The sequence below is a fragment of the Streptopelia decaocto genome (assembly GCF_964273445.1).
Source record: "Streptopelia decaocto genome assembly, chromosome: 3".
NCBI lineage: Eukaryota > Metazoa > Chordata > Aves > Columbiformes > Columbidae > Streptopelia > Streptopelia decaocto.
The window spans coordinates 55,929,199-55,953,880 of record NC_138656.1 but is presented as its reverse complement, the minus strand read 5'-3'; the positions used below and the strand labels follow the sequence as shown (position 1 = coordinate 55,953,880).

General features: G+C 40.9%; 1 protein-coding gene across 6 annotated transcripts in view; it reads right to left on the bottom strand.

Annotated features, from left to right (window-relative positions):
• The window catches only part of TIAM2 (TIAM Rac1 associated GEF 2), a 170,717-nt gene that overhangs the window by 77,623 nt on the left and 68,412 nt on the right, over nt 1–24,682 (bottom strand). For 5 of the 6 annotated variants that reach the window (XM_082049732.1, XM_082049729.1, XM_082049734.1 and 2 more), the window contains 3 exons: nt 11,960–12,069; nt 9,732–10,934; nt 3,405–3,840 (listed from right to left, as the gene is read on the bottom strand). In XM_082049732.1, the coding sequence (XP_081905858.1) occupies nt 3,405–3,840; nt 9,732–10,928 (1,633 nt within the window). In that variant the 5' untranslated portion in view covers nt 10,929–10,934; nt 11,960–12,069. Of the gene's footprint in view, nt 1–3,404; nt 3,841–9,731; nt 10,935–11,959; nt 12,070–20,381; nt 22,787–24,682 lie in introns of those variants that run through there. The other variant, XM_082049733.1, reaches the window with a different exon arrangement.

The window sequence follows — 24,682 nt, the reverse complement described above, 5'->3', positions numbered from 1 at the left end:
GATAAATTTATACTATACTATGTCTGGATGTTTAACGTGGAAAAACTAAGAGCAGATACTACAAATACATTTTGAAAACTGAGAATAACCTAAGCAGTTAGAAATTCTGAGGCTGGTGGTAGATTCTGCAGCAAGGCAAGCCTTCTCCAAAGGATGTGCTCAAATTCATTCAGGAATTAATTTAGAGAAGACCTATGGCTGCATTACATAGCAAGTCAGACTAAATAATCACAGTCGTCCCTTGGGCCTAGCAATCCTGGAACATATCACTGCTGTTATCCCTATACATGTACAGTAGACGACCTGAAATTCAGCCAATACAAGGACTGAGTTATGAGGTGGAATAAACTGGTCCTCATACAGCCCAAATCTAAACTGTATGAAAAGTCAGTACAATCAGATGGATTTCATCACATTATACAGTGCCAGAGAATGTACAAGAGTTACAAGTAAAAGGGAAATATATATTAAAGGTCATCATCTGATGAGTGAAAAGTTTTTAAAGGAAGGAATCAAATAAATAGAAATGCCTCTATACTACTTAAGTTCACCTTTTTCTATTACTGTCCAGAGTGTCTGGCAGAATATTCAGAGTACGAACAAATCCTATAGGGTTGGTCCTATCCTTTCCCCTTAGCAGCCCTCACTTGATCTTCTTTATGACACAGAAACACTTGGAGATTTCTGCAGCTTGAAAAGAAGTATATGGTTTGTTACACTCTCCATATCAGGCATGGCACTTCTGTCATAATTTCAACATAAAAGGGCAAACTAAACCAACAACACCAAGGCCCCTCTTGTATTCAACAGCGGCAGGACTGTGCAACCACTTCCACTTCTGCATTTTAGGGAAGTGCGAAGTAAGTTCTATTTTAAACTGCCATATTTCCCCCATGTGTTATCAAAAGGTAACTAAAGATACATCATTTTTTATCCTGACAATTTATATGTACATAAATAAATATTTTTGAAGAGTATGAGTGTGCATTTAAGCGTATGGCACCCCAGGTATAGCTTCAGGTCAAGCCAAGTGATGCCTGGTAGTAGCTAGTTTCATAAACTCTGACAGACCCACTGGGAGTGATTATCATCCAAGTATTTTAATCAAAACTTGAACTGAAGGTGAAGGACAATGGGAAAGCAATTTCCCCCATTAGAATAAGGTAATTAGATGGGACAGATGGAAAAGAGAGTTCCTCTTGTTAAAGGGTTACTATTCAAGCTCAGGTCTTAGCAGCCCTGAAAGTAGAGCAGAGGCCTCAGGACATGTATACTTTGAAGTCTGGCAGGTAACCAGATGGTTATAAGCCTTGTGCGTGTTTATAAACAAACACATCACAAAAGAGTACAAAGAAACAAGTTGTTCTCTATTGGCATATGGGGGTATTTTAAGTCATATTTTAAAACACCTTGGCTATTTAAACTTCAAGAACAAAATAAATACAGTTTTATTCAAAACCCTGTATAAGGAGAACCAAAACAAGTGCCTTGATCTTGATATAGCATATTATGAAAACAGAACTACGCCTTGATATCCAGACAGGCAAGTTTATTTTGGCATTGGAAGTCTCCACAGGACAATAAAGGTATGAGGATCAAGGAAATGAGGAATGTATATTTACAACAGCTAACAAAGTGGAAGAGATTTTGCACCATGAATGCAGCTATACCACCCATCCAAAGTAAAATGAATTGTATCTAATACTGCTTATAATGTTAGAAGTTAATAAAGCCTTTTATAAATAATTTTACTATTCCTTTTTTATAACTGAGGAAATTCAGTTAGCAGAAGGGACATGACTCGTTCAAGGTCACCAACAAGCCAATTTTATAGCAAAAAACTGAACACAAAGAACCTACAGTCCTTCCCAGAGCTTCATTACCCCAGAAATACATGAACTACTGGTATATAATGTAGCTCAGCTTAGAGTTTTGATAGGATTCTTTAGAAACTACTTGAATTGCAAAAGAGGCAGATCAAACTTATATTCATATACCATAATGCAAACACATACAATAAGAGGGTGGCATTCAGATATTGTTTTTCCCTTTGCATACACTTCTTGTAAGCATGAATCATGCTATCTAATGATCAGGATAAGTGATTTAAACTGTTAAGACTGCCTACATTTTGATCCCTTGATAACAGGTCTGTGAATTATTAGGCAGAATTGCTGCATTCTTGTGAGTATGCTTCTTTTACATCAGCATTATCAAGGACAGCACTCCCAGCACTTGGTGTTTGCCATTCATTTTTCTTTAGGTCTACACCCATGTAAAATTTTGAAAAGGGCAACCTGTGGGAAAGTTGTTATTTTCTCTCCTCCAGCCCCAGATATGCTAGGAAATTATTAAGTTTGATCATTTCCTTACTCATTAACTTAGCATTATATTTACTGAAAGGCATATCCTTTGGAAGTAATTAAAATTCAAAATGAGCTCACCCACTAAATTCCTCTTCCTCTCCACAATAGATGTTATTTTACTTCTCACACTTCCTGACACTGGTACACTTCTTGCGGCACACCTACCTGCTCGATTAATCTGACCCATCAACATGCACCATGAGCACCGCAACCACACCGCACCCCACAAGCAACAGCAGCCCCTTCTGTTAATCAGCGGATTGCCTTCCCATGGGACTGTTTCCCAGCAGGAGCAGCTGGGGGAGGTAGGAAGGTGGGCACATCGAAAGCCAGAAGAGGCTGGTATTGCAGGGAGTGGGTGAGGTGAAAGACCAGCCAGGGAAAGGAGGGAGACTGGCAAGTCCTGGAGGTGGTGTGTGGCAGCTAAGCCTTGGACAATGCAGGGCTTCCCCGGCTGCTGCTGCTTCAGTCTCCTCTGCCCTGAATTGCACACTTGTCTGTGTAAATGCTCTAGCACTGGAATTTCACCTCTTTGTTATGTTGCCACCTGAAACACTGGAAACAAACTGAACGTTTTAACATTAAGTAAACCTCATAGCAGAGCCCAAGGAACTGCATGCCTGTGACAAGAAACTGGACACCAAGGACTTCTCCTGATCCTTAAACTTTGACTCCCTCCAAGACAGAGGTGTAACTTTTGTATTTTTCTCAGTTTTGGTTCAATTTGGTCTTTAACCTCCAAACATCCAAAAGCGTCTTCTAAACCCCAGATTCTGCCTGAGTACAGAAACTGGGAAGTCAGGTAAGACAATTCCCACTACAGTACAAAACACATGGCTACACATGTAATACCAAATGAACTCGACTTAGTGGGCTGCTTGGGCACACGCTCCACTTTAAGCATGTGGGTAGACTGCTTAGACATGAATTTCTGATGCCCTTGAACCTGCTAACAGAAACCAGCAGGCATGAAAAGTTGCTAAGACACAAAGGAAACAACTGCTGTTGCCAAGCCAAAGGAGCAATGTGATGGTTTACCTTTGAGTGTGACCCAGTAGTGCTTCCACTTTCGCCGTGTGACCAGCTCCAGCTTCTTCTCCTTCTGTAGGGTCACAAGAGGTTTGAAGAACAGCCACCCTGCCTTGCGCACCACTCCTTGCTCTTTCTCATACAATAAATCCAACTGCTCCAAGGAGCTGAGGGACTCGCCGCTGGAGTCCTCAGTTTCTGACGAGGTCTCAGTGTTCTCCAGGTTCGTCCTGCTCATCTCCAGCTCCCGCATGAAGTTTTCATAAATGTTCTGCCTTAGGGCATCACTGCTGACTGCATTTGTGGACTCACTTCTCTGGGACAGGACATGGCTGGAGCCAGGTGACCACAGCAAAGTGGAGACCTGCGATGGTGCCAGCGTGTCTGTAGTGAAATTGTCCATTCTGCTGTCAAAATATTCGCTCCCATCTTTACACTTTGGCTCCTACAGAGAAAAGCGAATTGCCAGTGATCAGCAATGAAAAGACACACTTCATTTGGCATGTAAATTTGTTTCATGTTTAGCCACAGCCAGTTCTTTCATCAATGGCCACCTCTTTTCACCATTACATCACAAGCTTTGTGTCAGCAGCCACTGACACCATCTATGCCGGAACTCAGGGTTTTCTCAGGAGAACCCCATTAAATCCTAACCACTAAGTCTGCGAGCTCTGGTAACTCAGAAATCTGTGAGTAATCTCCAAATTCGCTAGTAACTACTGGGACTTCTACTGGCTGTGAAACCTGATGGACTGCAGGAGACAACCACATCCTCCAGCTGAAACCCAGGCACCACCATTTACATGCCTGTTTGAGTACAAGCAGGAAGAGGGTCACAACAAGTTTCTTCATTATTAGTGTTTTCAATACTCTGGTGACACTCCATTTGTGTGAGGCAGCTACATTTAACTTCAGAACAGCCAGGCTGATTTTACCTCCACTTCCTATTTGTCTTATAAACTGTGCTTAATCAACACAAAAAAAGGTCAAAAGTTGAGAATATTTTAAGCTTGTTAGTATTGACCAATTGACAAAAATCAAATCTAACAGAAAACGTGTTTTTAAAAAAGAAAAGACGTGTTTGCTGACTGGAACAAATCAAGTCTCCAGACTGCAGAGGTGTGTATTTCCTGACTTGCTGAAAACCCCCTGGGAGCCTGAATATCTCATCAAGCACTGAAGGGCCTCTCTCCTAATTGCATTGTTCAACTTCATCCCTTGTATTGAGAGGACTGGCCAATCTTATTTGAAATACTCAGGCCTGATGGTACCTCACGTATTACTTCAACTTTGCCTTGCGATGTGGATGCTAACCTAAGCCTACTTCTTGCTACTGCTTGTCGATGTGGGACTTTGTAACATTGGGCCTTTTCTTTCTTGATTTCCCAGTAATATGCTCACTGCTTCCAACTCTCCCAGGCTCCAGTGATGGGATTTTTATAGTATATCAGAAAGAGACCTCTGAATTAACCTCACTATTGGGAACCATGCCATCCATCGTTAAAAGCCATTTATTACCTTCCCAACTTAAGTGTTACTGATGGTATTTAGAAGTAACCGAGATTTAAGAGCATACAACATGAAACCTGCTGCCTTTTGCAGTAAAGAAAATTTGAGAGTGTTGCTTGAAAAGTATGAGGAAAGAGAAGACTATAAACAATCCAAGAAGCAAAGCTATTACCCTCAGTAATAATAAAGCCATTATACTTTCCTTTCAAGTTTAGACTGTCTCTCTAGAAGCATTTATTTGCTCACACACTTCTGTACATGAATAAAGTAAATAAATATTGGTCTCCTGTGAGCTGGTCTCACCAGCAGCTTTGAAAGCAACTACTTTTTGTTCCTTTGCTTCCTTCTTGATGCTCTTCAAATCTGTAGTGGAAAAGTTGTGCCATGTTTTGATAGCATCATGATCTCCAGTGGGCAGCCAAGAGCAACAGTGGGATCGCACACCCTCCCGAGCATCACCAGACAAGCCACTTCTCAAGCAGCAGGACACTGCCGGTCATGGCCTCACAAAAGCCAGTATCAACTTAAACCCATGTTCTCTTACAGGATGTTGAAGTTCAAGTCTGGATTTTCAGATTACTCTATCTGGTGTCAAGTTCTCCTGGCAATGGAGAACCTTCTTCAAATCTTATTGCAGGGTGTTAATGAGCATTCTCTGAGAGTTACTCCCTAAACATTAACAGTTTTTGCTTTTTATTTGGTAAAGGGAGGGAAAGGAGGTGGGGGGTGAAAATGGTGCATGTAATGTGTTTATTCCCACAAAGCAACCGCACAGCATGGATCACATAATATGCTGGCCATCTGCAGTTCAGTGGGAAACTGGAAGCTTTTCTCCACCCTCTTTTTAATTGTTGTAACTGGATGCACATGATAAAACTCTATATTTTAATTGTTTGACTATTCTCCAGAAACTGCCAATGTCCCTTAGAAAACATTAACATACAGTTTATTAAGAATATGTATTTCTTTTGGTGCCAAAGCATTGATAAGAAAAGGAACAAGAGACATAGACATAAGGTGTCTGCTGTGAAGAAACACTACTGGAACAACAAGCATTAATGAAAAGAGTGGGATATAACCTGTTCACGCAGAGCCACTAACCACATCCTATGTTTTCTCTACACACACAGAAAGGGTAGAAATGAGGAAGTATCAGAATAGAGTAAATGGACACAGGATCCAAAATGAATATATACACTTCACCATGACAACATAACTTGCATTTTATTTTTTTAAAAGAACACAACTGGCAGAGTCCTGCAGTCTCTGCTGGTCCTCAGGGAGACTGGCACTGTAGCCGTGTCTGGTCACCACTGAAAAGTTCTGACCCAAATTGCTGCTGCTGGCGTTTTCCTTGTCAGGCCATCGATCTGCGTGTTTTCTCTCTGTTGCATCCAGCAATGACAGAAAACTACCACTATTTCTACTCAGCTGCCTTCAAGGAGATCTCTCCATGTCTCAGATATACTCTGGAAAAGCTATAGATAATGCAAAAGATAAAGTGGCTAATTAAGGTACCAGTTAGACAAAGTGACGTATGTAATAATTAGCTCTAAAGAACAGTGCAGGAAACAATGCAGCCTGCTAAATTTATTAGGACCCAAGCTGAAAGTGGAATCTAGTACCAGTTTTCAAAACAAATAAAGAGGTTATCTCAATGTATTTTTCTTTTACTTTATTTCTTTTACCTTTATTTTTCTTTTACTTTATCTTACTTTACTTTATTTTTCTTTTACTTTACACTTCAGGGGTCTGGCTTATAAAGCCAGGAAATTTCAGAAATTATTCCTATAAAGAGACTATTTAATTGAAGAACCTATCTACAGCAGTTGTTTCTGGTGACTGGCTTTTCATGGTACATAGTATTTGCTCATTGTCTCCATGTTACGCAGCTGCATACTGAGTTTACACCACCTTTAGCAGTGGCTGACTGTGCAACAAGCCTGTCTATATTCTCTCCACACATCTCACATATATACATCCCATATACCTTTCTGCTCACACATAGTATACTGTGATACAGCATCTTCCCAATGCCATTTCAGTGAGGATTAAACTAAATGAGGACATGCCATGCAGTAGAGTACCAGTGATGTGTTAAGGGAACATATTAGGACACCCTTGTGCCATAACAGCTGACTTCAAGTTTTCGTGCAAGACAATTATTAGAAAGACTCACTCAGTTCCAGGATATATCAAATCAGGTATCAGGTCAAGTCAGACATAAGGAAATATCCAAGACACTGGACAGGCCACAATCCAGGGGTCCTCTGGAATATCCCATAGCCAAATCTGTTTATGGATTATTTAAAACAGGTGCAGAGGAAGGGTGCCAGAACACAAAGGAAACAGGCTTCCAGTCTTAAGGCAGGAGACCAAAGGGAGTCTGCATAGCCCCACAAATGTGGGCTGAGAAAAGATATCATTTCTCCCTTTAAATAAATTGTAACAGATTAAATAATAGGGCAGGATAACTAGTGCAACAGACAATACTGGCAGGAGAACAAAATGGCTGGGACTACATTTACTCTGCAAGTTAGCAAGCATCAGAGTAACAGGATCTGGAAACAGTCTTCAAGATGTGGAAAAGCCCACCTGATTTTAAGCTGCAATTTGTTCACAAAGAAGGTTAAACTCCACTGCCTTTCTAGTGGCAAGGGATTGGCTTCAATATTCCAAAACTATGCGCCCTGGTCCTGTGTCCCTGTGAAGCAGGAGGCTTAGTTGACTTGTTTCTATTGGGGCAGCTGGGGTGACCAAACCCTCCAGCCAACACCAGTGCTCAGACCTACGTACAGGGAAATATTCCAGCTTTCACCTACATTCAGCCCAAGTGACTCACAATCAGTTATTACTAATAAAATGAAGAAGGGACATATTGTTCAGAGCAAAGCATGGAGGCTTTCATCACTGTGATGAACAGTCCTACAAACAGGGACTAACCATCTGACAAATCATAACTACGCATGGTGCTTCTGCATTTTTAAGTCAAAGAACACATAATTGTTACCAAACTACAACACAGAAATGGTAGGATACTCAAAGTGTGCAAGGCACAAAGGAGTTGACCAAGCCTCACAAGGAAGGCAAAAATCATAAAGCATTCACTACTCCTCTCACCATTCCTGTCACTGGATACTTGTCTGATAAAAATCAATGACTAACTATTTCCTACGCTTTTTTTCTAAGAAATCTCCATTTTTTGAGCAAGGTCTGATTTCCTTCTACCAGAATCAGATTCAAGCTTAATTCAATCTCTCTGGCCAAATTTCCTTGCTGTGTCTGAAGCCAGCTCACTGCACAGTGAATTCAAAACAGCTATGAATCGTACACCACAAATACCATTCTGAAAATGTCATAACTAAGTAATACATGGCAAAGGTCTGGGATGCAGAGATCATATGTAAAGCCTGGCTATAAAATCCAGAAAAGCTATGGATGTTGAAACTGGTGAAGAATCCTGGCACAAGGCACTGAGGCTCTTCACTGATTCCACTTTTTCTGCCTTCTCTTTCACAGCTGAGTAGGAAGGTAAAAAGACAGCATCTGATAAAATGCATGAGACACCAACTCACAAAAGAAGTGATCCAAATGAATAGCTTTCATTTTCATTTCCCCAGTTCTGTAGCCCTTACCTAGGATTTATGCTGGCAAATCTTACGCTGACATCACTTCTGAGCCTAAGCATCAGTCAAGAGTTCTATGCAGCAACGACATATGCCTATTAAGCACGATACCTGTCTGAATTTCCAACATGGGAGACAGGGTTTGCTCTACATACCACGAAAACCTGTATTATGGGGTTCCCTTCACTTGCTACTCAATTCTGAAGGGGTCAGCACCCCAACATTGCTGAAAATGAGCAGATCATTCATTTAGGGAAGCACCGTGACTGTTTCTGTATGAGGGGCTCCAGGTAAGATTTAAAAAAAAAAAAAAAAAAAAAAAATAAATCCAAACCCAAATCAGTCTCTGCCCTCCATCTCAGCTTGCAAACTCATGCACAGAAGTCCAGGCACAGTCTAGTATTTAAAGAGCTGATTCTGAGGCCTACAGCTAAAAATGAGAATTTAATTCCTGACCACAGGCAACCTAATTCCTATTAATGGGAAGAGCCTTGAATTCTTCTCAAGAAATATTCTTTTCCTCCTTCTTGCCCTTCTCCCCTCTCCTTCTATCCATCACCATCTCCTGGCAAGCCAGATGGCAATTCAAGCTTTTCCATCTGGTGACCTAAGCTGGCATGCAAGAAGGAGGAAGGTGCTTCATGTAATGCCTTCAGAGGAGATGGAAGCAGAATCAGCAGCTCTGGTCAATACTCCACAGTTGCTTGCCTTGCTAGGGACGAACCAACAGTGAAATCAAAGTGAGCAATGAAGCCAATAATAGACAGGGAATACCTACAAAGATATTTATAACATCCTTCTACTACTGCTCCTTCCACACTCTTTAGATATGCTGATCTTAGTGTATATATGATATCTAGGTTATATTTTCATAGTTGAAATAAGAAGAAGGCTTAAAAACTCCAAGTCACTTTGTGAGTAATGGAATTATTTCAAATTGTAATTCACTAAGAGATTAGGCTACAAAGATTGGAGTTAGCTACGGTGACAAAAACAAAGGGAAAATTTGCACACGTGAACATATATATATTTTTTTTTGCTGTTGACATTTCAGACACCTCCAGGCATGCAATACTTCTCAGAATTCCAGAAATTAGCAAGTAATTGTCCTGCAAGAAAGACAAACAAAACACAGTCGCTACAGTTATAAGAGGAATCTACAAACCATCTTCCAGGCACTTAGGCTGGGGTTAGTTCATACCTGCAGCTTCCTTTTCTTCCTTGAGAGACTTCCCGTCCAGTCACTGATGCGTCGCATTCGGTTTTTTAATGTATCCTTCTTGGATGCATCCTCGCTGAGGGGCTTGGACTTTCTGCATGGGAGTGTGTAGGAGGAGTAATGTGCAGGACTTCCCTGCTCTACCCTGGAAGGAACATCAATGTCTGAGGCAAATGAGACACGGTTGCTCAGGCTACCATGAGTGTCAATATACTCATCAGACAGCCTGATCCCAGGTGGAGGGGTGCTTTCCAAATTTGTATCCTTATAGAGATCTCGGAGCGAGGAAAGAGATGAACTTTGGTTGAAGGACTTCTTGTTGTCACTTGCTGGGAAACTGGCATGAATGCTTGTATCTGGAGTGCTCCTGGTCAAATATGGACCATCGAATTCATTGATATCCACAGCATTTCCCCAGAGGGAGTCATACCACGAAGACTCAGAGCTGAGGGAGCTTCCTTTACTAGATCGAAGCCTTGAATCAGTAGGTGACAGACGATGGCTTGCAGAACAGTCTGCGCTGGAGTTTCTCCTGACATCGAGCAGGTTATTCGGCTTAGATTCCAAGGTAGGCGAATACCTCAGCAGCTGGACCGGTCCACTGGACTCCTCAGTCGGTACCTTGCTGTTGCTGCTGTTGTGGAATTCAACCCTCAAGCAACCATCCAGCTTCCCCAGTGTCTTAATGAGAACTTTTGGACTCCTCCTGTCCTCTGAAGGGGAGGTTGATGTAAGACTCTCATTCTTTCCATAGCAATTTAAAATGTGTCCGTTGCATTCTCGGGACGCAGCGTGATTACTTCCAGCTTGAAGACCAATATAGTGGAAACCGTTCTCAGGCAAAAACACTGTGTTATTTCCTCGGCAGTAGTCCCCTGAGGTGTTTGTCCTGTGTTTGGCATGGGCATTGTTTTTAGAGACCTTCACCACAGTGTCACCAAGTCTAGATGAATAAGGCTGACTACTCTTGAAGTGTGAAAGGCAGCTTCTGGCAAGGGACCTCGATTTGTAGTTTGAGCCACTACTGGTATGTCCCCATCCATGCATGGAGCAAGACTTTTCATCTTTAGCATGAATGCTGCGAATTTTCAGAGAGCAAGGCTTCTGCTTGGCACCAGCTGTAGCAGCAGCATGATTTTTCGATCCCTGAAGGCTGTATTGGCTTTCTGAATTCCCCATTTTTCACTAAATTAAGAAGAGTTTCATTAGAAACAATGGCTAGAAGACAGAGTGAAAACTAACAGACCGTTTTTACCCTCTATACAGGAAAGTGCCTTTTTAAAAAAATGATATGAAACAATTGTTTCCAAAGAAATCCATTAAATAGCCATTTACAACACTAAATTCACAACTGAACTTATTTTAGGGGCAGGCTAGGAAAGCCTATTCTCTGTATAGCTCATTAGCCCTCAGTTATAAAGCTGGAATCTAACTCCATTGAAATCATGTCAACACCTTTCTCCACCCACACCCTTGGCAACATCCTTTTCTTATAACTTACAAAATCTCTGGCTCCCAAGAACAATGGCATAATGAAAGGGAGACAGCAAGATAATCATAACGTAGATGTAAAGTGAACTGTACTTTCAGACAAATCCCTTCTGCCAGGAGACAAGTCCACTGCAGTTTCAGCTTGACTGGTTTCTGTGCAACCAAGTGTTGCTTCAAAAAACTGTTCAACAAACCCTAACTTTGTGTTTAAATGGAGTCAATCCAGGATAAAGGAAAAAAAAAACCAAAACAACAACACAAACAAAAAAAAACACCAAAAAAACCCCACAAAAAACTTGGTTAGTGAATAGCCTCATCTTCCATTATAGCACAAAACTGCATTATGTTCATGCCGAATGGCATGCTTCGATAGTTCACTTAGTAAAACGCTTTGGACCCACACAAAGTGTACCCCAAAGTGGAAAAAAAAAAAAAAAAAAAAATCACTCTGTTCTTTTTGTTACTTGGAGTGAATCTCCACTGTTTGTAATTTACAGAAACAACATCAAAGCGCTTTTTCAATCAGCACTATGCATCTTTGCACATCAGATCTCAGACTATCACTCAGGAGACTTCACTGCAGCCTCATTAAAATTTTGTCAAATCAAGCCATTGTGAAAACAGAATCTTATCTTCTAGAGTGTGTATATATTTTAACATCTCTACTTCTAGCCCTTAACATTTCAGATGGAAAGCATAGTATAAAACAAAGAGCATACCTGTAGGATCACTCTTAATCACGGGCACAGTTAGCAGTCAGCAATCTCTGCATTGTCTTCATGGCCAGCTGCTACTTGCCAAAACCAGGATGGAGTTGTGCACAGCCTTCCTAGAAAATGCCAAAAAGACAACAAAAGGCTCTCAGTCAAATAGAACTTACACTTTACTGCAGCTGTAAGCAAAATGAGTGCCAAAAACAATCAGGCAGAAGATAGAAATGGAGAAGAGAGGTGTAATTAAGGGGATTCCTGGGCTTTGGACATACATTTTTATAAACATACACAACAACTGACATTGAATTAATACAATTAAGTCACTGTTTGGGTAAGCATTTTCTAATTCTGTCCTTCTCCCCACTCATTGACAAGTTAGGGCAAACTTTGAGCCCCCTCCAGTTTACTTTTTGGAAGACCAATTACAGATGGCAGGATTGTGCAGTGATCCATTACAGTTTGGACCGAATGACCAGAGCAATGTCCTGCACCATCTGCTTATCCTTCCCCACATCTGGATTTCAACTATGACTCTTGCAGCCCAAGGCCACGCCACAATTCACTCCACCACCCACCCAGCAACCTCTCTCTTCAGGTGTGAATCTGATTTTAAGTTAATCTGCCAGTGAAACAAGAAAAAGGGAGCACCAGGCACTGCACCCACTCAAGGTACTATGACCCAAGTTCCTCCTGATCATCTGAACGTATCAGCTCTTCTCTCGGCACTCAAAACAAAAGAACAGGGATTGAAACACTCAGTAGAAGTTATACAAGATCTTAGGCTCAGTTTTAGAACAAATGTTTTAACTAGAAAACATTCTTAATACACTACCCAGCAAAAATATTCTTTTCTGTATAAATTCAGTAGCTACTGTTCATGATTTTCAATTGAATAACTATCCAATTTGAACATGCAGAGTTTTGCTCTTTTGACTCATTTTACTGTATAAGAACCTTGAAGATACTGAAAGTAGTTCACCGGTAACCTAGGTACTGTGCTAACCTTGCCAAAAAACAAAGGTAAAGGTTGCAAACTAGAACTAAAAGTAGTCTGAACAGCAAGCCTAGAAAAAAGGTTAGCAAATAAATTACTTAACAAGACATATATCCTTTTGAATTATGCCAGAGACGCTATAGACCTATAAACACAAATTCATGGCTGTTATTCCAAAGATTTGATAAAACAGAAAACTCACAGACATTTCATCTCACCCTCCACAAAACAACAACAACAACAACAACAACAAATCTGTTTAACTTGCTTATTGTCTCTAACAATTTGAAGGTTGTTATTTAGGACACCCTTGCCTTGAAGGTTTGATTTACCTGTGCTGCTAAGTACACCCATTTATGTAAACAGTTTTAAAAACATCATATGCAACATGAATTGAACAAAACACTTTCAATTCAGATGACAACACACAAACTTCTTAAGCTCCAAGCTGCTGAACAAACTGCAACCCCCCCCAGCAAAACTGCCCTCCTCGATCCAGGAGGCACAGACCTCAAACAAGCAATGAGTTTACATTCAGAATTCTTCATCTGGGAGCAGAAACTACATTCAACAAGGGGGCTTTGAAGGGCTTATATCTATTCATAAGGGAACACCGAACGCGATTTGTCTAAAGAAACAGGCAAAAAGACCATCTGGTCTCCATAGCGATTGTGCAATGGTTAGGTAATCCTTTTAACAGAGTGGGTAGTGAGCAAGCTGCTGTCATGAACCTCAGAAGATAGACATTCAATTCGTCAAGGTTTGAGCTGCTGCTACCAGGGTCCATTGTACATGTCTGATCTAATACACAGGCCATATAATGGGTGAACGAATAAATTTATCTCGGGGTACAATGTCTACAAAACAGTGTCTCACTGTGCAGGAATCAGTCAGCAGTACAACAGAATAGTCAATAAATCCCATAGAAATAACCTTGAGGGATTTTTCTCATCACCCCAGCCATCCAGAAAGCTACGGCAGGCTAAACATTCACGCATGCTGTGATAACCAACCAGGGCATCTGCGAGGCTGCACAAAGACCATCACCCTGAAAATCAGCTGCAATGCCTTTCTCTTGCTCACACTTGTGTGGAGAGATTTTCTTTCTGCTAATTATGCTGCCTGGGGAGCTGAGCAAGTCAGCTTGCGCCCAAAAGGCAGTGTGACGCTGGGGCCGGGGGGTGGCCATGAACAAACTCTGGTTTTGCTCACTCCAAACGTTCACACATTTTATACTATTTGAGCTGTGGAAGCACTGGAAATTACAGTGCAGGGGACAGGATTCAACTTCCCCTATATTTCTCACAGCAATTTGCTACCACAGAAGACAACGTGCTTTTCTCTCTTCCTATGCAGAAGGATGAATACTTCTTGTGAGCAAATGCAGCTTCTATGAATATTTTCTGCAATTATAATCAGTATAGTTAGAAAGCAGCTCACTGTGCCTGAAGATGACTATTAAGAGTTTATTTGCTTTCAATTATACCCACATTCCCTAAAAAAAGAAGTTTTTAATCTTTGCCCTGGTTCCCCTTGACACATTTGAAAAACACAGCTATGCAAACATACTAATCTGGGAACCCCACCATCCCCACCACACCCAATAATTAACACAAATCATAACCCCAGAGCTAAAAATGTATTTCCCCACCTTTAGGCTTCTCCACATAAAGCTTCCCCTAGACTTTTTTTGGCTCTGAGAAACAAACACATGAGCTCAGGAGCCATTTCAGAGAAGAGCCTGCTACCTATATTCACTCATTAATACCATCACAGCTAGACTGCTTTATAAATGCTAGAGGGGAAAATGCCTTTCTTAAGATTAAGGTGAATGCACATACAAGCAGAGCTCTACAATTGAGTGGGTGCTTGCTCCCTGGTCTTAAACTCTAAAAGCGAAGGTTTACTAAACTTGACTTGCTAACCATATTCCAAGCAAAACTGAACAATAATAATATCCTGGTACTAGGTTTGCTTATGAGATACAACAAGGAGGTTTTATATTATGAATTAGTGGGTGATCTGAGTCACAGGTGACAGGCTTCCATGCTGGTTTCATCTGCTACAAAGGTAACATAAACCAAACTTTGCTACTGCCAGCCATCGGCTTCCAGTACAGTCATACTACCCAGGTTGAGATTCTTGAACACTACAGGTCAGGAAACAGCAAGTGTCATGCCAACAGGAGGTGAGCACAAAGCTGTAAATAGACTGAGTGCTATGCAACCACAGTCAGCATCAGCCAGTGGCCATACACCTATTATTGGTTGCATCTTCCTAGGGAGGTTCAGCAGATTTTCCTGACTGGGAGTGACAATCTCACCACCCAGAATGTGGTAAGAGCTCAGCTAACATAAACCCTAGCAATGTTAAGCTTTAGCCTGGATCAGGAAGTTAGTATCATGAGACATGAACATATGCACCAAAGCTATCTCCCAGATGTATTTTGATGCCTTTATTCCTCTGGATGGCTGTTGACAACAAACCTTCACTGGTAGATGTTAAGTGACCCACAAACCATTCAACCCCTGCTGAAGCTTCCCTGAAAATCTACTGATGAGGTAAAGGGAAGTTGATTTTCACTTCAGCAAACATGTCATCAGTAAAAAAAAAAAAAAATAAAAAAAAATTGCTCTAGATAAGGATAACATCATCCCATCAAATTAACACCACTAAGTGAAGACTCATTAAGAAATAAGGGAACTCATGAGAGTCTTCAGAGTTACCAGGAATAATAACTGTTCCTGAACAGCGGAAGAGCTTAAATTTAAAATCTTCTGTCTATGAGAAGAAAAAGACTTTTAAAAGAAGAGCTAGAGTAAGAGCTAAAAATTAGGTAAGACCTGGAACAAGTTACCTCACCCCTAATGAATAAGAGCCTGAAATTTTCAGTTCTTTACGACGACACATCAGGACACGGTTTAAACTTTTTCAGCAGGCCTTTCTTTAAGGAAAGGACAAAAAATTATTCAAGAAAGAAATAAGATAACAGAATATTTTATTCCTATTTGTAACTTCACAACTTTGTCACAACTTCTTAAGACTTTCTTCCTCAACAGGTGGACTGTTACCTGCACCAGTGCGGTACCTTTTGAGGGGGCATCAGACCAGCTCTCTAGCAGCTGCCTCTGGACACAGACACAGCCATTCACATGGATATAAATGTCTGCCAGAGAAAGGCAGAGCTTCAAATCAACTTTACAGTGATTGACAGACATACTTGCGTAATAGTTCTTTATATAGAAAGGGGAGAGTATGTCCCATCAACTCACGAGTAACGAAGCAGAAGGAGAGACACAGTTTAGAGGTGGACTTGACAGTATTAGGTTAAGAGCTGGACTCAATGATCTCAAAGGTCTTTTCCAACCAAAACGATTTCATGATTCTGTTTTCTGCTGTGTTTGAAAACCCTGTTTTAACAAGGGCAGGTAAGACCTCCCAGCTGCAGAGCAGGACTGTGCCAGCCACCTCTGCCTGTGCAGGGTGGGGAGGTACAGGGGGAGCAGGGGTGAGGAGAAAAGCCAGGGCCTGGGTCTGTACACCGACAGCTGCTCTGAGTGTGTGCTTCATATACGCATCACTGGAGACTGTCATCAGGATTAGTTGAGCTGGGATAATGGAGAATCTGAAAGTATTTCAAAGCAATAAAAAATGAAACAGAAGCTCTCCTCATATGTATGAAATGACCAACTTCTTTTATTTTAATGGCAGATCTAGTTGGAAAAGTGCAGGCTTTGATGCACACCAAACATGTTAGTGGTTTTTTACATCATGAAAAGCTGCTTTTTTTTTTTTATTTATTTTTTTTAATTGACTGAGCAATTCTTATTTTTTCTTTCAAACTACTTTTACATTCTCTTTCAACTAATGGTTAAAACATGATCCATTTTAAATGGCTTATAAGGTCTTAGAAATTGTATATAAATATCTTTCTGATACTAACATGTTCATAAATTACGTAAAGAATCAACAGGCTCAGTAAATTCTTACAGGTTTGAAGTTTTAATTAACTTTTAATCTACTTTGGTTTTTAATATGAAAGTAATGCAGAATGCTAGAATGTGAACCTGCCCTCCCCTTCCCATATGGCTGTATATAGATGAATATGTGAAATAAATTCATGAGGGAGGCAGGTTAGCACAACATGGTAGCTGGATTAAATGTAGAGTTTCTTACTGGAAACAATTTACTGTATTTTTTAGAATGACACACTTTGGCCACATGCTTCCACAAATCAGAAGCAGATTTCTTATTCCTGCAATCTCAATCACATTCCTATTACAAAAATATACCATAATAATTATACCATGGTATTCTTGGCAGGATATTTTGTATTATATACCACTCTATTCAAAGAATGAATAACCAAAACACCACAAGTATGTCCTCCTTTTTTAAAAAATAGAACTATTTTGCCTTAAAAATCCAATTTGAAGCCAGAATTCCTCAATCACTCATTAATCTCTTTAGAGTTACAGCCTCCTCTATTAGAAACTGTTTGGTAGCTCACAGATTAAAATCAATAGTTTTTCTCATTAAATATAAATAGTCATTATGACATCAGACACATTGTTGCATGCTGTGAATCATATCTACATTGCATATGGACTTCTAATTTCACAATTTAACCAAGAAGGGTGCAATTTCTTTTTCTGGTTCCTTTTCCTAAAGTAACATTAAGCCCAAGAGGTCTACATTGCACCACAGGCATCTCGCATCAGAATTATACATCCCATACCTGGGACATGATTCCTTCTTTTATTCAACCAATACTTCTGGGTCCAAGACATTGGCAGCTTAATTAAATTATGCTTTATAGCTTTCAAGTTGGTTTAATATGGAAGGTTGAGTCAAGCCTGAAGATCCTTATCATATTACACTGGTGCTGATACAATCTAAATCTCTAGGGACTTATTTTTCTTTGGCAGGAAAAACAAATTTCACCATTCATAAATGTTATTGAACTTATACACAATGGCTAAAGTGCACATCCATTTAAATAAAAGCCATTAAGTTTGTTAAAAAAAAACAGGAATGCCAACTCACATCTTGGCTTAATGCAGTAGCTGCAGTAGTTAGAGAGTTGATATGTCAAAGGGTTTATTTCCTGCCCGTGAAGGGGAAATTAACTCAGTGATCTGAAAGGTCTTTTATTCTCCACCTACTCTGGTTGTAAGCATACTGGCAGGTCTAGACACAGATTAACACAGTGTTTTCAAGGGATTTCAAGACCTGGAGCCTCAAGCAGGGAGGATGGTGTACCTGAAAGAAGTGGAGATGCTCCAAACAGGGTAGCCTGAGCTCTGGTCTCACTGCTTGCCCTGGGCTGTGGAGTAACAACACTTCGGAGACTGAGCTCAGGTTTGCAGACTTCCTGCCTGAGCTTAGACAAACTCCTGAAGAGGTCTCTGCTTCAGCCCTTCTTACTAGTGACAACAACAGGAGGTGAGACTGGGGCTTTCTGGCCAAACTGAGATTCTTGAATCCCCACCAGGAACATCTGCCCTTCTCCTCTTTTGTCTGTTTCAGTAGTAACCAGCTCATGCTATCAAATACAACCATAGTCAACATGCAGCTACAGGGATATTCTCTCACACATACCCACCGAAAACTGTAGTTGCCAAAATATCAGCTTTGGAGAGAGCAGGAGAAAGGTTATTTTTGGACTAGGACCCCCAGTTTACGCCACCATACCCTGAGCAGCCCCGTAGACCCTACCAAAAGGAGAAAGCAAACCACAGCAAGGATGAGCAATCCCAGACAGGAACGTTAACCCATTCTGCCCCCAAAGACCCTTTTTGATGTAACACCTTCTAAGTCTATTGGACCAACTCTTAACCCTTGACACCAGAGAAAACCTTCCAGTAGCAACTGGTAGGACAGCATGCTTCAGGCTGAGGGACATGGCCTGGGATGGCTGCATTACTCCCTGCCTGCCACCTCTTACACAGCCCGCTCCACAAGCAGGAGGTGGAAACCACACTACATTTAGCGTAGTCTTTTCTACTTCTCAGTTTACACATTCATAAACACCTGAGGGTGTCGATTCCAAAGTAAATGCTTTCCCACCTTCAGCCGTGGGACTTCCTGAAAGGATAGAAGATCTGGGAGTTAGACACCAAAAGTAAATTTGAGACACAGTCCCTTGGAAAATTAAAAGCAGATCTTGATTCTTGCATGCCAACAGCCCTAAAGCAGTAATACAGCTTAGGGCCTCCCTTCTTGTACCCATGTAGAACCAGCATGTTACTCATACATTAGAAGAATAAAAAAAGTACACTGAGGACTACATTTCCCCACTAAAACACTTGCTTTTAGCTTCACAGCTACAGAGTGCCCTATTCAGAGAGTCCTCTCTTCCATGGTACGTGGATACCCCTTCCCTGTTGAAGTGACCAGATAAAGACAAAATTCCATCCCTTTCCTCTAACTACTTATTTGCTATACACTGTATAATGTTATCAAATCATCCAGCCTAAAGGAAAAGAAATGCATGATTTTCAGAATGAAGTCACCATTGTACAAAATTAACTCCGTGACCACATCAGCAACAAGCATAAATGAAGTAGGAAACTTTGGTTGCATTGCACAAACAATTAATCATCCCTCTCTTAAAAAAAAAAAAAAAAGGGGGGGGGGAGCAGGGAAAGGCAGTTCTCCATTTCTTGGGCATTTCCCTCTTTTTCATTTTTTCTCTGCCACAAAACGTAGCATTTTCACAATTTGTGTACAGTTATGTACTTAAAATCTACGTAGCGTTAAAGCTCTATGTAGAAAGATCAAAACCTGTGTGGTACCTACCTCTGCCAGATGCAGAAGCTCTGGTTTTCCATGCCATCCCAGTTCAGCAGTAGTAGCAGTGCTGACTGAAACTTTTCCCTCTAACACTTCACAAACATGTAACCCTTGCTTGGGTACCCTGTCTACTTGTTGCAAGTCACTCTAAGTATCAGTGAGAATAGAAAGAATAATAAAAAAAAGAAAAATGCAGAGGGATTATTAATCATACTGCATTATGAGAGTCACTTTACTCTTGCAGAACCTGTAGCACTCTTAAACATACTTTCTCATACTTCACCTTAAAAAAAAAAAAAACAAACACAGCACCATTGTGGCAGAGCTGTAAAATGATCCTAGTGGTGGTTTATTTAGCAATTCAGGCAATTGAGTTTGATAGATGACCACCAAGAACTGTTTTCTGGAGGAAACCCATTCATCTTGGATGCAGCCAGCGATAGCAGAGGCAGCGTGGGGGCTGCGAGCCCTGGCACTGCAGCTGCCTGCTCTGCCCTCTGCTTTCAAAGGCTTCCCAAGTCTTTCTCTACTTCTATTTCAGTTCTCCAGGTCTGACTGGCAGCCAGCGAACAGAGGACTGGCCGCTCTCTCCCAGCATCTCCCTCCCTGGCTCAGGCCCCTCTTCCCGCTCCCACTTACCTTCCCCAGGGCATTGGCTTCAGCCTCCCGGACACCCCAGCTCTGCTGCAGGGACACGGACACGCAGACACAGGGAGTCTCCCTGCCCTGGGCACGCCAGGAAACTCTGCCTAACACTTCAGAACACTCAGCCGTTAGGAACTAAAAACAGATCCTGCGCGAGGCTGGATGTATTTTTGTCTGCAGGCTACACACCCTCCTCCCGTTCAATTTTTTCCATTGGTGGAACAGCATGATGCAGACTTAACCAGAGGGTGGTTTTCCACGGGCCGCCTGAAACGATTACGCGGGCTGGCCTGCCACTATGCCGGGCAGCCGCCAGGGAATACGCCATGACTGGGCTCTTGTCTGACCCCGCATTCCTCCGTTGTCAGGCTGCTTCCACAGGAAAGCTGCTCAGAGAGCTGCTGAGTAGAGAGTAGTTTGCTTGCCTGAAAGTAGCACCAGGGTCTCCTTTTTTCTTTTTCTTTTTTTTTTTTCTGATTTTTGAGTTAAAAAAAAAAAATAGCAAACAAACTTGCTAGGAGGGAGTGGGTATTCCTAACATCCTTATATGAGTCGCCCTGGCAAAAAACATAACTCCCCAAACCACAGCAGGAACGTTGTAGTCATGAAAACACACTCTTAAGAGCATCCTTCAGCCACGTTTAATGATCATGCACAATGGCATCACGTATACAACCACCAGTTCTGGTGCTCTCTTCCTTGCTGCTTTATTTTGTCATACTTTTTATAGCGTCCTGTGGAGAAATAGTTGTTTTTTAGTAACTGATAAAATGGGTCTCTTAAGATGCAAATGTTGTCTCCAAGTTTCGATATACAGAGACAGACTGTTAAATCTGTAGTTAGATGCATGAACAATTGCTTTATTATCAGAAAGGCTCAACACTTCACTGATTGCAGCAACAGTTGTGAATAAACTCAGATGAAAAACAAGGCATTTATTCAAATACTGTAATAAAACTGCAGGGTCATATTCAGGTGCCAAGCATTAAAATATAGCCAAGTTACACTGCAGATGATGTATTCAATTGAAATTAAACACATGAACACTATAATAGAAATCATTAGTAAACCACAAAAGCCCCAAATCAATATGTATGTCCACAAAAACAAAATAACTATTTGCATTATAACATGGGAATTGCCAGCTAAAAGTGGACCTCTGTTTCACTGTGTCCACCATCCTGTCTCATTACAAGGGATGCTCCATAACCCAGCAGCTTTGGAGTGATTTAAAACAAAATTCAGTTTCATCTCCAAAGCACAGTTACAGTTAACTTCTTCATTAGAAAATGACGACTTGGATGTCTGCTCAGACTTCACAGGTTGACAATATTAGCACCGAATACACTCTTCTCATCATGACAAAGGTCAAATCCTTCTTCGAATTCCACTGGCCTCAATTAAGGTTTCCATAAGCGAGTTCCACAGGTTAGTTTTTGTTAAACTTAACAGAGTAGTACATGACTTATGCTCGTTCTCCTAATTCTACACCTGAATATATGTCTGGAGGCTTCACACCTGCTTGTTCTGGTAACGACTTTGCTCACTGTGAAAAGCAGACTATTTTCTTTTCACTGTTCCCAGTACAGTTATATTCTCTTCACCTAGCATTGCTGTGGTCCAACTATTCCACTAACAGGCTAGATCCAAGACCTGGGACTAACGTGGAAGCAATGACAGCTCATGAGTCAAAGCACCAGATCTCTCAGGAGCAATAGCTGGCCTCCAGTCCCATCCCCCTTCTCACATAGAGTACTGCATTTCCTTCATGAGTCTACCTCTTAGTTGATTAATAAACCATGTTCAAATGATTCATTAGATATGGTTAGCCTCCAACCATCCCAGAAGCCTTTCATCATAGCCTATTTTGTCAAATTCATCTTTCTTAAAGGTGAATGTTAGGAAGTATAAATACTATTCTCAGAGATGCCTCTCCAGAACCCTGCACAATAACTGCAATTCTTCCCTAACTCAACAAGATGTACCTGGGCTAACATAATCTAGGACTCAGCTGAATCACATTAGTGCCCCACAATCTTCCAGCAACAGATAATAAAGCTGCCTATTCCCTTCTTTTTTCATTTTGAGAAGGTGACTCCCAAATGTCAACAGGCATTCTTGCTATTAGTGCAAAGCACGCAATCCTGTACTTTCTGCTTCTTCAAGTTCACTGCATTTTATCATTCCAGTCCTAGGGGTCATTCAGTTATTTACTACATTATTTCTAATCTACCTGTGTATTTTCTATATCTCCCACTTTTTTTCAGCCAGTTTCACCAATGCATTCCCATTTGCTGTGACAAGCCAACCAACACTCATTAAGTTTGCTCTCAAGACTCCAGTTGATACTCCCCAAGTTTTTTTACTCTTGTTTCCACCTCTAACATACTGAACTGATTACTTTTAGCACACTGACATTACATGTTGAAGGCATACTTTTCTGACTTCTATTTGACTTACACGGAGCTTTAACATCCTCCATCTCACGTCTGCTGCAAGAGCTTTCCCCTGACCACTGGGCCTCCTCCTGCCTTGCTCCTTGAGAAGCTTTTTGGGGAGCAGGCAGGGCAGGGTGACAGGGCTTTGGTAAAGCCTAACTTGTGGGTTACAGCATTAGTGTCCCTCTTTATTACACTCCCAAAAACTAAGTCTCCACACATCCACCTCATCCCCTTTTTCTGACCCACTGCCTTGTCGTTATCAACTTTGGACAATCAGATAAGGAAATACTCTCTGGAGACCCACAAGATATAGGCAAGCTCCATGCTGAACACAACAGATTAATCTTTTATTACTATGTGAAGTAATATGTGCCTCACAATCTTCCACAAATGTATCATCACAGCATTGCTAGAAGAAAGGTGCCATTATCTGCATTTTCTAGAGAACTACTAGGTCACATAGGAAATTAAAGAGTATCTCAATACAGTAAGAGGAGCTCTGTAGCTTGTGTTAATGCATATCTCTGCTAGCTTAACAGCCCTTAACATCTCTGTTTTGCAGTAAAAACAAACCATAGTTAGTGCAGAGAAGTCCATAATGGAATTAAAAATAAAAGTTGTGCCTTGGATCACAGGTAGGCTATATAAACACTCTAGATAACAAAGATGTTATGAAAGCTGTATGTTAAACATGTGTTCTATAGAATGATTTAAAGCCAATAACTTATTTTTATAGATGGAGATAAATGAATTATCAAAATTAAAGAGATCTATTTTAACCTATGCTTTATGCTACTTTTACACTACAAAAACATTTATATTTTACTTTTCAAGTGCTACAACACCCCATTGTCACCACTGTTTTGTTTTCTAAGCAATGGAAATCCACTAAGAAAACACAGAAAAATGCACATGTCCCCAGAATTCATGCTAAGATGACAACACACCTCCTTCCCTAAAGTCAGCCCATTTTTATAAACATATGCCACCCTATAAAATATCTTTTCCTAGACACAGTCCAGTCTGTTTCTGAGAGGCCAGTTCTCAACTTTTGCCTCTCTTGCCTGGCTGACCTGACAGTAATACAGCTGAGCTGTTTGAAAATCCCTGGTCCATAAGGTCCCTTGGCCAATACTCCACAGATGGGCACTGGATAGCCACACATGGAGAAATTTCAGTGTCTTGCCAATCATGGCTTATCCAGAGACTGGCAGATGTGTACAAACACCTGCCATGAAATCCAAAACATGTTCCCATGTTTTCCAAAATGTGTAAGAATTAAAGAAGTCTGAAGCAGAAAATCATGTTTCTCAAATCAGAAACCTCCAATGGAGTTCTCAAGAAAGCTGGGAAGTTGTGCTAGGCTAAGTGTAACTATAGTGCTGAAAAATAATTACATGTTATTGTCAATGAAATTAATAACCAGATATGAGTTTCAAAGCTTTGTTGATTTCATGACTAAAACATCTGAATCACGCAACATCTACTAGAGAAATAGTTTCATTAAACTGTACTCAAGGTCCATCCTTAGCATATTTGGCCTTGAAGGGGAAATGCACAAGAAATCCAGTGATCACCCATTCAGCCGGTGATTAAGGGAAAACAATAAACCACATTAAATTCTCCAGAAGACATCAATTCAGTTTCTGAGAACTTCTCACCTTTCTGCAAACCAGTGCTCACACACTTGGCTTCCTGGTCTTAGCTCCAAATGTTTGTCAAATGGAAAAGGACAAATATAATTGAGGTAATTTTTATTTAGTTCTGATTCAGAGGAGTATGGAAGAACAGTGAACAGGAGCCCATGTGTTAGCACGTTCCTTCTCGACAGAGCTCACAGACCCCAGCAGGACA